Here is a 13767-nt window from a genome sequence, read left to right as displayed (position 1 = left end):
ATGTCATGTGACGGAAGGTAACCAATAATGTGCCAGGGATGGCGTTACCATGGTAATATGGTAATGAGAGGCTCTGCCATTGGCTGATGGCTTATAGGAATAATGGCAAAATCATTTCTTAATTTTTTAAATAAATAAATAAAAGGCATGCACCTACTAAACCATCAGCAGACTTTTCCAGCCTATTAACCTATATGAAAACTATTTGGACTGATAAACAAAAACATGAATTCCTACAGAAAAAACACTGACTGTCAAGCATAAAAGTTCCGCTTTCAATTGTATCTGTGGAGATTTCTCTGTTCGTTGGCATGCCCCATCATTTCTAGGAGGAAGCCCAGATTTTCACATGATCATTTATTATAAAATTAGAGCCATCAAGCAAAGGAATGAAGGTTAAAAGAGTATACAAAACAGCCAAAATAAAGATCTTTGCAAAAATAAAATATACGAAAATTAAACATGCATCTTCAATCCACTGAAAAAACTCCAATGTTAATGAAATTAGAGATAGAAAGCTTGTGGGTTGGGGGACTGGGTGAAATCCCATCAGGCTGAGCAAGCAAGTTGGCAACAACAACAACAACATCAAGATACCGCAGAAAAAAAAGGCAAAACAACTTTTTCTTCATTCTAAAACAAAACTGAAGCTGCAAAGTAGCGGGGATTTACAAAACCAGATTCCCAACATGGTGTTTGGAACTCAAAGGGTTAAAATGAGGGGGGTGGGTGCTGAAGGGGAGGAGGGGGGAGGGGATATTATCAAAACCATGGTTTGGGCAAAGCTCTCCAGGGTCTGGAGGAAGTAATATTTTTGGTGATGGTGCACAGAGTCTAGACTAGTATATCTACAGCCAGGCTAGAGTAGTAAGAGTATGTTAGTGGAGAAAAGGGCCTTACTGTGCGTAAGTGAAATCGCTGGAGTCATGTGATTTTCGGGGCCTCCCCCTGGTAAGGTGACGGCGCCTGATAAATTCTATATCATCCACCATCCAAAAGGAGCCGAAATCATCCTCGTACCGTACGAAACATTTATGCAGAGACAGATTGGTGCGTATAGCATTCTGTGCAGTGTGAGGAAATATAAAAAATAAACAACAACACATCATCAGTGTGATCAGCTTAAATAGCAGTTCCCACCCCCTCCCCTGGTCTAGACAGCAGAGCAGGGGGTGGACAGAGTAACACCAGTCTGCAACATACACTGATTAGATGACACATAATCTGGATCACATGTGTTTTTGAAAAATGTTTTTTTATCAAGAATCGTATCACAACTGCAATGTCTTAAATTTCCGCCAATTGCTTAAAGCAACCTATCCAAAAGTGCATGTTATAATAAATTTCAAATTCATCTTTTGAACAAAAAAAAAATAAATAAATCAGAGTATCTGTCATCTAATAAGCCATTTTGCCAGGGTCCCTAGAAAAAAAAAGACACAGCAATGATGTCATAGAAGCATGTTCACCACACCATGGCCTGACGTACCCACTCATTTTTTGTGGTCTGCGTTTGTAGAATTCAATTTCGTCGACAGTCCAGACGGCGCCTTTGACATTCTCGACCCGCATGAAGCACTTATGTAGACTGAGGTTGTGTCGTACTGCATTCTGATTGGTTGAGAGGAAAATAAGGTCAACAGTGAAACAGCGATACAATCATCAACATTTCAATCTTATTTGATACCGGAAAATCATTGATTTTGGTTGACCATATAATGATAAACATACAATAAAGGTACCTTAAGGAAAAATATCTGCTGTGTATGTTATGGTATGTAGCCTTACCCTCCATTCCTCATGGCTATGAGGATACTGCAGCAAGGGGGAGTAACAGTGGAGACAGCTCAGCTATTACCTACCACTAGAGGGCACTAGTGGTGAACCACAGCTGAGAAATGACTGATATACCTACACAATATGACACACTCATAAACATAATTTCATAAACAGCAGATATGTTTCTCTTTAAGGTACCTTCACTGTTTTATGGTCTTCCCTTAAACCCCAAGTTACTTGTTTCAGATAAGTAATTAAAACTGTACTGTGATATATATTTCAAACAGTAACATATAATTATGTATTTTCCTTTTTTTTCAAGGCAAGATATTCAATTTCATAAGATTACCTGATAAAGTCAGTCAATTAATTTTACTTTCAAAAATTAAAATGTGCACTAATTTTTTTTCGCTTTTAATATGCACTTAGAATTATCAAATTTCTAGTGATCAAAAAAAAAAAAAAAAAAAAAAAAAAAAAAAAAAAATCAGCAGTGTAATTATTTCTATACATACACCATATAACATATCAATAAATATTCCTCTTTTGACTCAAATTTTAAGAAAATGAAATCTTTCTGATTAGCACAACAATTTTTCCTAATTTGTAATTTTTCCAAAAATTACAATGCGATATATTAATTCATGGGCAAATATAAGCAAATAAACTCAAGAACACATCTACAATGAGAATTTGTTTTACCTTCCATGTGGCCTCATTTCTTCTAAAGTAAGAAAATGTGTTTGTGAACCACTGGTATATTTCATTTAGGGTTAACTGTTTGTTAGGAGAGTCTATTATGGCCTGAATTAAAGTAATAATAAAACCCACATGTAATATACAGTTAATAACTCATCAAGGTGGCAGTTCAGTACAGCATACAATCACCTTTCTTCCCAATTTCATTCAAAGTTTCCAACCATGCCCCTCCTCTGAAAAATGAGGGTCATGGAGATGTGTTGGGGTGGGAGATGAGGGTGGGGGGTGGGGGTTAACTGATCAAATATGCTCAACAGGATACAATCTGCATTGCAGTAGCTGAGATTTGTGATTGCGCTGCTGTCCATGGCTTGCCACCATGATGTTGTGTCACATTCCCTAGCTATGTCACCATACAAACCTTCCAGGTGGCAGCATTTTTCCGGAAGAATGCAAAAGTGTTTTGGAACCAGTTGTAGATTTCATTTAAAGTTAGCTGTTTTTCTGGAGATTCGATAACTGCCTGCAATTTGAAAGAGAAAGCACTGCAATCACACAGGAAAGACACACACAGAGTGATTGGAAGATTACACAAGAAAATGGTTAGATGAAACAACACACTAAACTGACCCATGCTTCATGCATCCCTCACTTATATTGATACAAAATTTGGTGTTTTTGATCATGACCTGTACTTAAAACACAGCAGATTTTAAGCTCTAAATATCTTAAGTTTTTAAAAAATTTTTTTAGACAAAAGGAGGTCTGAAAAATGTTGCGAAATCAGCTAATTTTGTAGTTCTTTATAGAAATCAATATCCTGAATTCAAACTCAAATAGAATGCCATAAAATGAACATGTTTAGTCCTTCAATTAATGCTTATCAATGCAAAACTTTACAAAGTTTTTCTGATGTAAATAATGTAATTTTGCATCTACACAATCCCCTCATCATATATTATACCATGTTTTTTATTTATAACTTCATCTTCCTCTAAACTAACATATTCATTTTAGAACCTGTGACAGGCAGAACGTTTTCAATGCATATTTTGTATGTTAGCTTAATAAAAATAGTAGTTAATATTAATTATTCCAAGTCAGTTAAGAAGATAAAAAGTAGCTTTGTTGACTATTAACACTATTTTGTTTTCCGCAGCAATTAAAAAAAATTAATTCAAAGCTATCTATCAGGTTAAATGTTAATCTTTAAAACAAAGCAACAAAAAACTTAAGAAAAAACTAGAGGATCAGAGAGGCGATACCGCCTCCGAATATTGTACCACCAGCTGGAGCAAGCGCATTCGTATAGACCCCCACATACACAAAATAAGGGACACAGTCACCAGTCTTGTGCTTGACAAGCTGTAAACATGCAATCAACAAGAATTTTCAATATATGCAAAAAATATATGAAACTAAAAATGGTACAATCAAATTTAAGTTCATCGTAAGGTAGGTGAAAGGTCATTTTCAAGGTCACAGTAAATTGCCAGTATATGACTTCCTATTCAAGTTCAATAGTAACTATGGACCTATCTCTGCCAGGTTTGGAGTTAAAAGAGAAAGAAATTAGCAGAGTTCAGTTCATGATAATAAGTAGATCAAAGGTCAATTTCAAGGTCACACTTAGATTGCCAGTATATGACTTCCTATTCAAGTTCAATAGTAACTATGGACCTATCTCTGCCAGTTTTAGAGATAAAAGGGAAGCAAAATTTGCAAAGTTCAGTTCATGGTGAAAAATAGGTCAAATGTCAATTTCAAGGTCACAGTAAGATTGCCAGTATATGACTTTCTATTCAAGTTCAATAGTATCTATGGACCTATCTCTGCCAGTTTTGCAGATAAAAGGGACTAAATGTTATAATTTTGGAGTTACCATAATGTGCCATAAATTTCCTACAGAAAAGATTAATTAAAATAAAGAAAACATCATTTTGGTCAAAATTCTTAAAATAGGAGGTGCTCTGAAGTTCCAGAAGTTCAAATTTGATGAAATAATGTCATTTTTGACCACAAGTTGTCTGCTTTGCCAAGCCTTATGTATTATTTTTCCGGAGTTCAAAATTTATTATCCATTACCGTACTGCACATTTTGCTTTCACCACCAATATGTATTTTTTGATACAGTGTAACTTTAAAGATAAAAGGGAAGCAAAATTTGCAAAGTTCAGTTCATAGTGAAAAGTAGGTCAAAGGTCAATTTTAAGGTCACATTTAGATTGCCAGTATATGACTTCCTATTCAAGTTCAATAGTAACTATGGACCTATCTCTCCCAGTTTAAGAGATAAAAGGGAAGCAAAATTTGTAAAGTTCAGTTCATGGTGAAAAGTAGGTCAAAGGTCAATTTTAAGGTCACATTTAGATTGCCAGTATATGACTTCCTATTCAAGTTCAATAGTAACTATGGACCTATCTCTGCCAGTTTTGGAGATAAAAGGGAAGCAAAATTTGCAAAGTTCAGTTCATGGTGAAAAGTAGGTCAAATGTCAATTTTACGGTCATTTTAAGACTGCCAGTATATGACTTCCTATTCAAGTTCAATAGAAACTATGGACCTATCTCTGCCAGTTTTGGAGATAAAAGGGAAGCAAAATATGCAAAGTTCAGTTCATGGTGAAAAATAGGTCAAAGGTCAATTTTAAGGTCACATATAGATTGCCAGTATATTACTTCCCATTCAAGTTCAATAAAAACTATGGACCTATCTCTGCCAGTTTTGGAGATATAAGGGAAGCAAAATTTGCAAAGTTCAGTTCATGGTGAAAAGTAGGTCAAAGGTCAATTTAAAGGTCACATTTAGATTGCCAGTATAAGACTTCCCATTCAAGTTCAATAGTAACTATGGACCTATCTCTGCCAGTTTTGGAGATAAAAGGGAAGCAAAATTTGCAAAGTTCAGTTCATGGTGAAAAGTAGGTCAAAGGTCAATTTCAAGGTCACATTTGGATTGCCAGTATGTTACTTCCTATTCAACTTCAATAGTAACTATGGACCTATCTCTGCCAGTTTTGGAGATATAAGGGACTAAATGTTATAATTTTGGAGTTACCATAATGTGCCATAAATTTCCTACAGAAAAGATTAATTAAAATAAAGAAAACATCATTTTGGTCAAAATTCTTAAAATAGGAGGTGCTCTGAATTTCCAGAAGTTCAAATTTGATGAAATAATGTCATTTTTGACCACAAGTTGTCTGCTTTGCCAAGCCTTATGTATTATTTTTCCAGAGTTCAAAATTTATTATTCATTACCGTACTGCACATTTTGCTTTCACCACCAATATGTACTTTTTGATACAGCGTAACTTGAAAACCGTATGGAATACAAAAAAATGGAGACCACCTCCAGTGTTGGGCTTTACATGCTCTACAAAATGCAAAAAAGAATGGGTCTCTAGCATTAACGGTTCCCGAATTAGAGACAGTTTTCAGTTTCGGTACTTTATGGCCGCTACTCCCGTGAAAATGCACCGATTGACCCCAAATTCACGGAGATGAAAGATGACCCGAAGGGTTACACTTTCCAATAATATTATTGGTTAAGTCTGTGTGGTATCTGAATAACAGGGCAAAAAAAATTTTTTTCGTAAAAAAATTCATTTTTTTGAAAATTTTGGCCCGTTTGACCTTGAAATAAAGGTCAAAGGTCAAATCCAAGGGCATATTTGAAATCTACACATATGACTTTTGGAAAGCTGTCTGTAGAAATTTTTCCCATAACTCCTTCCGTAGGGTAGATAATTAGCATTTAATTTTGCCATTTTTAGACAAGGGTGCATTGCAATGAGTGCCACACCTAGACCCCAATACCGACAAAGCCCAAATTTTACGTGGAACGAGTTGAGATTATAGGTGACCTAAATCCAAGAGATGGGTACAGGGGCCCTTACCGTCTAGGAGGAGAAGCGGTAACGGTGACTTGGCGGCGGAGCCGGCGGAGCCGCAGGAGCCGCAGGAGCCGGCGGAGCCGGCGGAACATACGGGTCGGGACTAAAACCATGGGTACCGCCAGCGCCTACGCTGGTGGTACAATAATTAAACTGATATGCATGAAAAAGTAAAAGATAAAATGTGTTATTTCATGCTAAGACAACAGAATATAATCAGGTTATAAATATGGAAAATCTCTAGCAACCAGAACAAGGATTAATTTCATATCAACAGCTGAGTTTAAAGAGACATGCTAAGGAATAAGATGTTTTAGCTATAATAATACCAAAAAATAAAATAAAATAAATAAAAATGAATAAATAATTAAAAATAATAAAATAACAGAGAACAAGTGACTGTGAAGAATAAGGTGCAGCTGTGAAGTAAAGTTCAGGGAGATGACAAGAAATTGTATTCTTCATGCAACTGGACCCAAAACACCATATCTAGAACTCTCTCTGCTCTGAATCTCTTAGCATTTCAATTTTTACTTATTTTCAATACAAGGCCGTGGGCGTAATCCTTTTTGATAGACGACAATGCTTGACATACAAGTTTATTCTCCTTGTTTCAATCAAAATTTCTAAAACATTGACATTCGACATTTTTTTCGTTGTTATATATATTAATTCTCATGATATATCATAAAATTTGGAACAGTATCACGGTTTGCATTCAAAGTTTTATCAATTTAAATTTTTACAAAAATAAACCAAAAAAGTAAAATCAAAAATAGTTGAGTGGTGATTTTTTGTGCCATAACAATTCATTTAAAAGATTGAGACAAGATGAATCCTAGCATAACACTAAAGATATGAGCAGAGAGTGTGTTCAGTCAGATTTAAACCAATAACTTAAAAATATCACTATTATAATCATTATTTTTCAGTTACAAAAGCATTTTGTACATATTTACTGACACATAGCTAACAAAATATCAACTTATTAATTACATTAATCAAGTTTTTGAATAAACATCTGGAAGTCAACAACAGGAAATGCACGTGTATGACACACACAACAATACCCTTGTTTTAGAAATTTAAAAGGAAAGGAAAATAAAAATCAAACTTGTAAGCATAATTTTCTATCCTGTAAATGCTTTTTCAAAACCAGAACCCCTCACTTTGTACAAGAGAAGCAGTCTTTCAGTGAACAAGATATGAATTCTATCAAAGATTGCATGGATACATAAAATCAAGCAACCTTGATTGATGTATACAATCTGTAAATAATTAAACTTTGTGAAAATATTGTGACAACCATGAAACCCCCTGTCTCACCTGTCTGATTAACGAGGCATAGGTGAATGGCGGCCTGACGTCCGTATTCTTGTAGAACTCTCGATTTCGTTGTATTTCTGAAATTGTAGGTCAAAATTCACAACAGCTACAACTAAGTGGTGAAGGCACATGTAATTCTATCCATAGTAATATAGACACCTGGTACAACTGCATCCACGCAAATCAATTCATTCAATTTACTTTGTTTATCATGTAACTTAATATTTCAAATAATCCTTACAAATATTTACAAAATTATTACAATAATTTACCTACATCACAAATTTAAAACTTTACTGTTACGCTATTTTTCATTTTTGACATTTTTTTATATCAATAGCCAAAGGGCGCTATTACATTTACTATATATCTGCTGTACCACTTATCTCCAATAGTTAAAATGTTATCTTTAGAAAATTATATAACAATTAGTGTAATAGCAATCCTGATTGCCAGATACAATGTCAATGCTCAGTCAAACAGTGAGTAAAGAATAAAAGCACCAAGAAGAAATGACAACACAGCAAAGATGTCTGAAACTTAGATATTCCACACAAAGTAAGTATACAGTTTTCTGGCCATTCAAGTCTAAGGCTTCATTCACATGCAATGACTATTTTCTAATAGTATTTACTTATAGTAACTTAAAGTAACTGGCTCGCGCTGCCAGTAATTACGCCGCGGGATATTCAGGGCACAGACCGTGATCATAAGACATACCGCGAATAGAAAATAGTATTTAGAAAATAGACATTGCATGTGAATGAAGCCTAATTCAGGCACATCTCAGAGAAATGAAATAGAGTGATATTTCAATGATAAAAATCATATCTGAGAGCAAATGAATTGTTAAGCTAAAATATAGAAATACATAAAATTATGCAGCCAATATAAAATGGAATGTAAAAATTTTAAAAAAATTGTTCAGGCAAACGTTCAGATTAGTTTAAACAGAAAACACTGAATAGTCACACATGCAAACAATCCTAACACGCAGTGAACACATCGTACTGGTGCATGTCACAACACAACTTAATACGAAACAATTCAGGCAACACCTGAAAGCGTAAAGTGCCCACACATGCAAACAAAAAACAAACACGTGATGTAAGAATCGTGCCCGTGCATGTCACAAGAGACCTGGTAGAAACTGAAGGAGTAGCGATACCTGAATGCACGGAGTCTAACTGGTCAGTACCTGCTGAGATTGGCAGATTGCACTTATCCGAGACACGTCTCCGCACGGGCCCCGCGCTGCTCGGTCGCGAGTTCTGCGGTGTTGACAGCATGGACTGAGGTGTGTGCGGTGTCGTTGGCGCGCTCTGTTTGGGCGTGCTGTTGGTGGGAGGGCTACGTGTGGGGGGTGTCAGCACGGGAAGGGGGTTGGGGACGCTCACTACTGGCTGTTTTAACTGGAGGGGAGAAGGAATCTGAAATGAATAAAGACTTGTTAAAAATAGTGGTTCTGGTATACTTTGACTGTACCATATATTAATTTTATGTATCTACATTCTGTTATCAACATAAAATCTAGATGACAAAATGATAGTTGCTGTGATGAAAAATTTGTATGTTTTAAATCATTTAAAATTTCACTTCTTATAAATTTGTTAAGAACTTATATTATCAAAAACCCATTAAAGTCATGACCAAAAGAAAAAATGACTTTAAAATTATTTTATATCTTTTTAGTTGATCTACACAGCTGCCAATTAAACATGATTTGTTACACTTTACAGATAAACAGTGATTATTAAAAAAAAAAAAAAAACTTATATTCTCACACACACACACACACACACACACACACACACACACACACACACACACACACACACACACACACACACACACACACGTGCATGTACGTACCGACTGAGGTGTAAGATTAAGTGCCATGCTGACGGGCAGCTCGTGTTTGCTGTCCACCTGAGGGGGTTGGAGGGGGGCCAGGGGGGGTGGCTGTTTGGGGGTCATGTGGAGATGCTGCATCATGGCCTGGAGACGCTCCCTTTCCTTGGCCAACTGGAACACAAAACAGTGGGGACATAGTAATATATGTGCATATCAATAATTACTAGTTTTCATAATCCACTGCAATATAGATTTTTCGCTTGGTCAACTTAAACAGTTAGGTTAAAAGAAGCTTTTTGATGTTTGATTTATGTATGAGATACACAACTTTTCTAAGTACAAGTTAAACAGTTGTAAAGAAATGATACAGAAATATAACAGTGTGTATTATTTATTTGTACAAACAGTACAAGCATATTTTGTATACAGATACAGGAAGATGTTAGATAGTGTTAAACAATTTGTCAACAATTACCCCGTTCACACTACGCTCAGTTATCCGGATAAGTTGCGAATTAGGTCACAATTCGAATAAATGCAGTAGTGTGAACGCAAGAGGATTTTGAAAATGCGCATTTTCAAAATCCTGCAAGCGAGGTGGATTTCTAAGCGCGATCCGGATAACTTACCGGAATCGACACCTGTACAGATCTTACTGCGCATCTGTGCATATAAATTGCGGATATCTATGAACGCTGGTTTATTACTTTAGCGATTGCACCAAACGTATTTGGCGGTCACCACTCACTACAACATGAGGAAACAAACTTATTTTGCCACCTTATACCTCTCAAGAATGCTGGAATGTCTTTTGAGTTGCATTTGTCGTCACAAATTTTTGTTAATATTTTAAGATTTCCTGTGCGGCGCATGCGCGAGTGTTCAAAACAGGAAGTTTTACCTGAAATTTTCAACGTGGGATTCGGATTCGCTTAGCGAGTGTGAACGCAATACCGAATCGGATTCCTTACGAAAAATCCGAATTATAGAAATGCGCATTTTGGCAACTGTAGTGTGAACGGGGTAAATGTTTGGACAGTACAGAACACACCTTGTTCACATTTCACTGGCCAACACATCCCATTTTGATATTCAGTTAGGTACTTAGTACTTATTTCTAGATTCATAATTATTTAATTGAAAACCTTAAATAGATATGAACACTGCAACAAAAATGGCAGATACTCCAAGCAAAAATGATCTTCTTTATCTAAAATTTTCTAAAAATTATACTATCTATACCCTTCCCAAGCCCCTTTGGTGTATGTGGAATAAAAAAAAAACAGCAACTGGAGGTCATTAAAATAGGCAACAATATAACTGTACTTAGAACTGGACGAGAATTTCCATCCCGCGACACCCATTATATCCCATCATGCTAAACACGGATATGGCAGAACAGTAGAGCACACAACGCGACAATAAGACTTGTCCAACTGTGTTTTTCCAGTGATTTGTTAACCCTAATGAATGAGTGGGTCTTATACACACTCACATCTGTACTGACAATGACCTAACTGTTGATGTGTGCCAGATAAATGGATGGCCTTCACAAGTACACACAAACTAAACATCACAGAATGATAAGAAATAAAGGAGCAATATCACTTTTGGAAGTGTAAAATCCTTCAAAATGAATTATTGAATTATCATGTTCACACATAATGTTTCAAATTTGTAAAAAAAAATAGAGACATATAAAAATGTCTTTGGTACTCCCCCCACAAAAAAAAAAAAAAAAAAAAAGGTTACACCTGAGTGCATTATTTATGGGGAAAGTCTAGACATTTTTTGGCTGGCAGAACAATTTTAGCTGTAGACAATGTACCAGATGCATTTAAACACACAACAGCACACACAGACTTTAAATATATAATAACCTACTTATCATGCACTAGATAATATTAACCTAGAGATAGGGGGTGAAAAAATTATGATACTAATCGAACTTAGTGTCAGTATACACTGACAAGAGAAATAATGGAACTTTCAGAAATGGAATCAAGCCCCATAAAACTCTGTTGAATAAATCAGTAAATAATGAAATTATGTTATTCAATTACATTAAAATGCATCTTCTTAGACATCAAACAAAGTTAAATTCCACAAACAGAATATTTCCAATTTCTTTACCATCCTCACCATTCATATTTACTCCTCTTAAATAATGCATACGTCTGCTGCTGGTATTATTATTATTTTTTTGACAACACAAAGATGTTTTCATGTCAACTGTGGCGCCAACACAACATCCCAGAGGTGTGTCAGGATGGTAGAACTACATGCACTGTCCCTGTTAGGCCTCTTAATGGCTAATAACGGACCAATGTGACTCAACTCTCCCTCGCCCTCACATTCACCGATAATGTCTGCCAAGAACGAGATAAACATTTCAAGAAACATTAACGTTGTCTAAATGTCCATCAACAACAAAGGATGCAGTGTTTATTGTGAGTCTCTTCTTTGCTGCAACCTTTATAATGTCATCATTTTAAGAAAATGCATAACAGAAAACTACCCTTCCTGTTTTCAGATACTGTTGATAAAAGGCACTCGAAAGATTTAAATTTATGGTAGGGGTTACTATTTACTGGATACAAATAATGAAAAATTGATGTTTTTGAAAATGTTTTATTTAAAAAAAAATATTCAGGCACAAATAAGGGTGATATGAGAGAGAGAGAGAGAGAGAGAGAGAGAGAGAGAGAGAGAGAGAGAGACTGCTGCCATCCTTTGTCATGCAAACAGTTCCATCTATTTTCCATTTTGATGATTATCTTTTAATGCTGTCATTGAGAGCAGGCTAATGTATGAAAATGAATGTTTATGTATTTTTTACATCACTTAACGGTCACATTCCTCCTATTCAAAATGACACAAACACATAATCAAATTTGTTAAATCCCAGATACCATCATCACACAAACTTATTCAGTGGCCCAGCTATATAGAAATATTAATCTTCATGCATGAATGAGAGTTCAACCATGCCTGTACCCACACATGTCAGTATTAACAAACATCAAACAGTTTTTTCTATGACATCAAAAAGTTCAAAGGAGTTAAATGTCAAATTTTCAAATATTTATCTAAGTTCTTACAGAATTTATGTCTGAGGCTTTCAACATAATGTTTAATTTAATCAAGAGAGTAATGATCGAAATATATTGATTAATGCCTGTGTTATCAAGTGATGATGGAATGATAATTACAAAATTCAATGACACAAATGAATCAATACAAATATATATATAAATAGTCATTTAAAAAGTTTATATCAAAATAATATTCCTGTTATTCATTTAAAAACAAGCAATAATCCAATGTCACTCACTAAACACAAAACAAAACGAACAAACAAAATCACTCAGATCTGCTGTAAACTGTTGTATGAAAAAAAAAATGTACTAAAAACTCATCTAAAATCTGTCTGCAAATGATATCATCTCCAAAGTCGCACAAACAAATGTGGGTCTCATGGCTAAACCTTAGTGCTTTCAGATTTCAATCAGTATAACCTTATATTGAGTGCATCTCCAGTTTTGATTATTATTCTTGAAGTCCTCTTAAATGTTACTGTGTCACATGACATCAGAAAGGCCAGACCACATGAGCCTGTTTACTGCAAATATATATGTTATGTTCTCAATAAAACTAGAACACCTGAAAACTGAATAAATTGATAGAGAATAATGTTTACTACAAATATAATTATTTACATAATATAATAGATATGATATATATCTAATTCTTCTGCAATACTTTCATTAACATATCCAACACCTCTTAATGTATAGATGGATATTGCTATACTATCAACATCTGAATAACACGGAAAACTGAAGGAATTGCTCAAAAGAACTGCAAACAACATACACATATATTAGTGGCACCGAGTTGGAGAAGAAGATTTATCACAGTGACACTTGGTCAACTTTTGAGTTTGACGTTCAGAAACAACAGTAGGCATCTGTAGCAGGTTGAATTGTCTACTTCAGGCCCTATGCCTATTATGTACATCTACCGCGACACTCCAAAAGTACACATATAAGATGATTTATCGCTTTTTCATCCTGAATTACTGGGACTCTATTGCTCCATCCTATGAAGGACATAAAGGTCATGTAAATAGCTGTTGTAAAATCCACCCTAATGGATGCACAGTCAAGGCTAACATTATTCAAAACCCTAACAAGTTGTACTTTATTTCATGT

The 13767-nt window shown here is 35.2% G+C and overlaps 1 protein-coding gene across 10 annotated transcripts in view; it reads right to left on the bottom strand.

The window, feature by feature from the left end:
- The window catches only part of LOC106162444 (uncharacterized), a 61411-nt gene that overhangs the window by 7134 nt on the left and 40510 nt on the right, over positions 1-13767 (bottom strand). For 5 of the 10 annotated variants that reach the window (XM_087014470.1, XM_087014473.1, XM_087014465.1 and 2 more), the window contains 5 exons: positions 9572-9724; positions 8868-9129; positions 7700-7776; positions 2900-3001; positions 901-1064 (listed from right to left, as the gene is read on the bottom strand). In XM_087014470.1, coding sequence (XP_086870596.1) covers positions 901-1064; positions 2900-3001; positions 7700-7776; positions 8868-9129; positions 9572-9724 — 758 coding nt within the window. Of the gene's footprint in view, positions 1-900; positions 1065-1489; positions 1612-2481; positions 2584-2899; positions 3002-7699; positions 7777-8867; positions 9130-9571; positions 9725-13767 lie in introns of all 10 variants that reach the window. The other 5 variants (XM_087014464.1, XM_087014469.1, XM_087014471.1 and 2 more) reach the window with 5 other exon arrangements.

This window comes from Lingula anatina, chromosome 6 (genome assembly GCF_051362555.1).
Source record: "Lingula anatina isolate TDL-2025a chromosome 6, LinAna3.0, whole genome shotgun sequence".
In the NCBI taxonomy this organism is placed as follows: domain Eukaryota; kingdom Metazoa; phylum Brachiopoda; class Lingulata; order Lingulida; family Lingulidae; genus Lingula; species Lingula anatina.
Note: the sequence above shows the minus strand (reverse complement) of the source record. Positions and strands in the feature narration are given on the sequence as shown.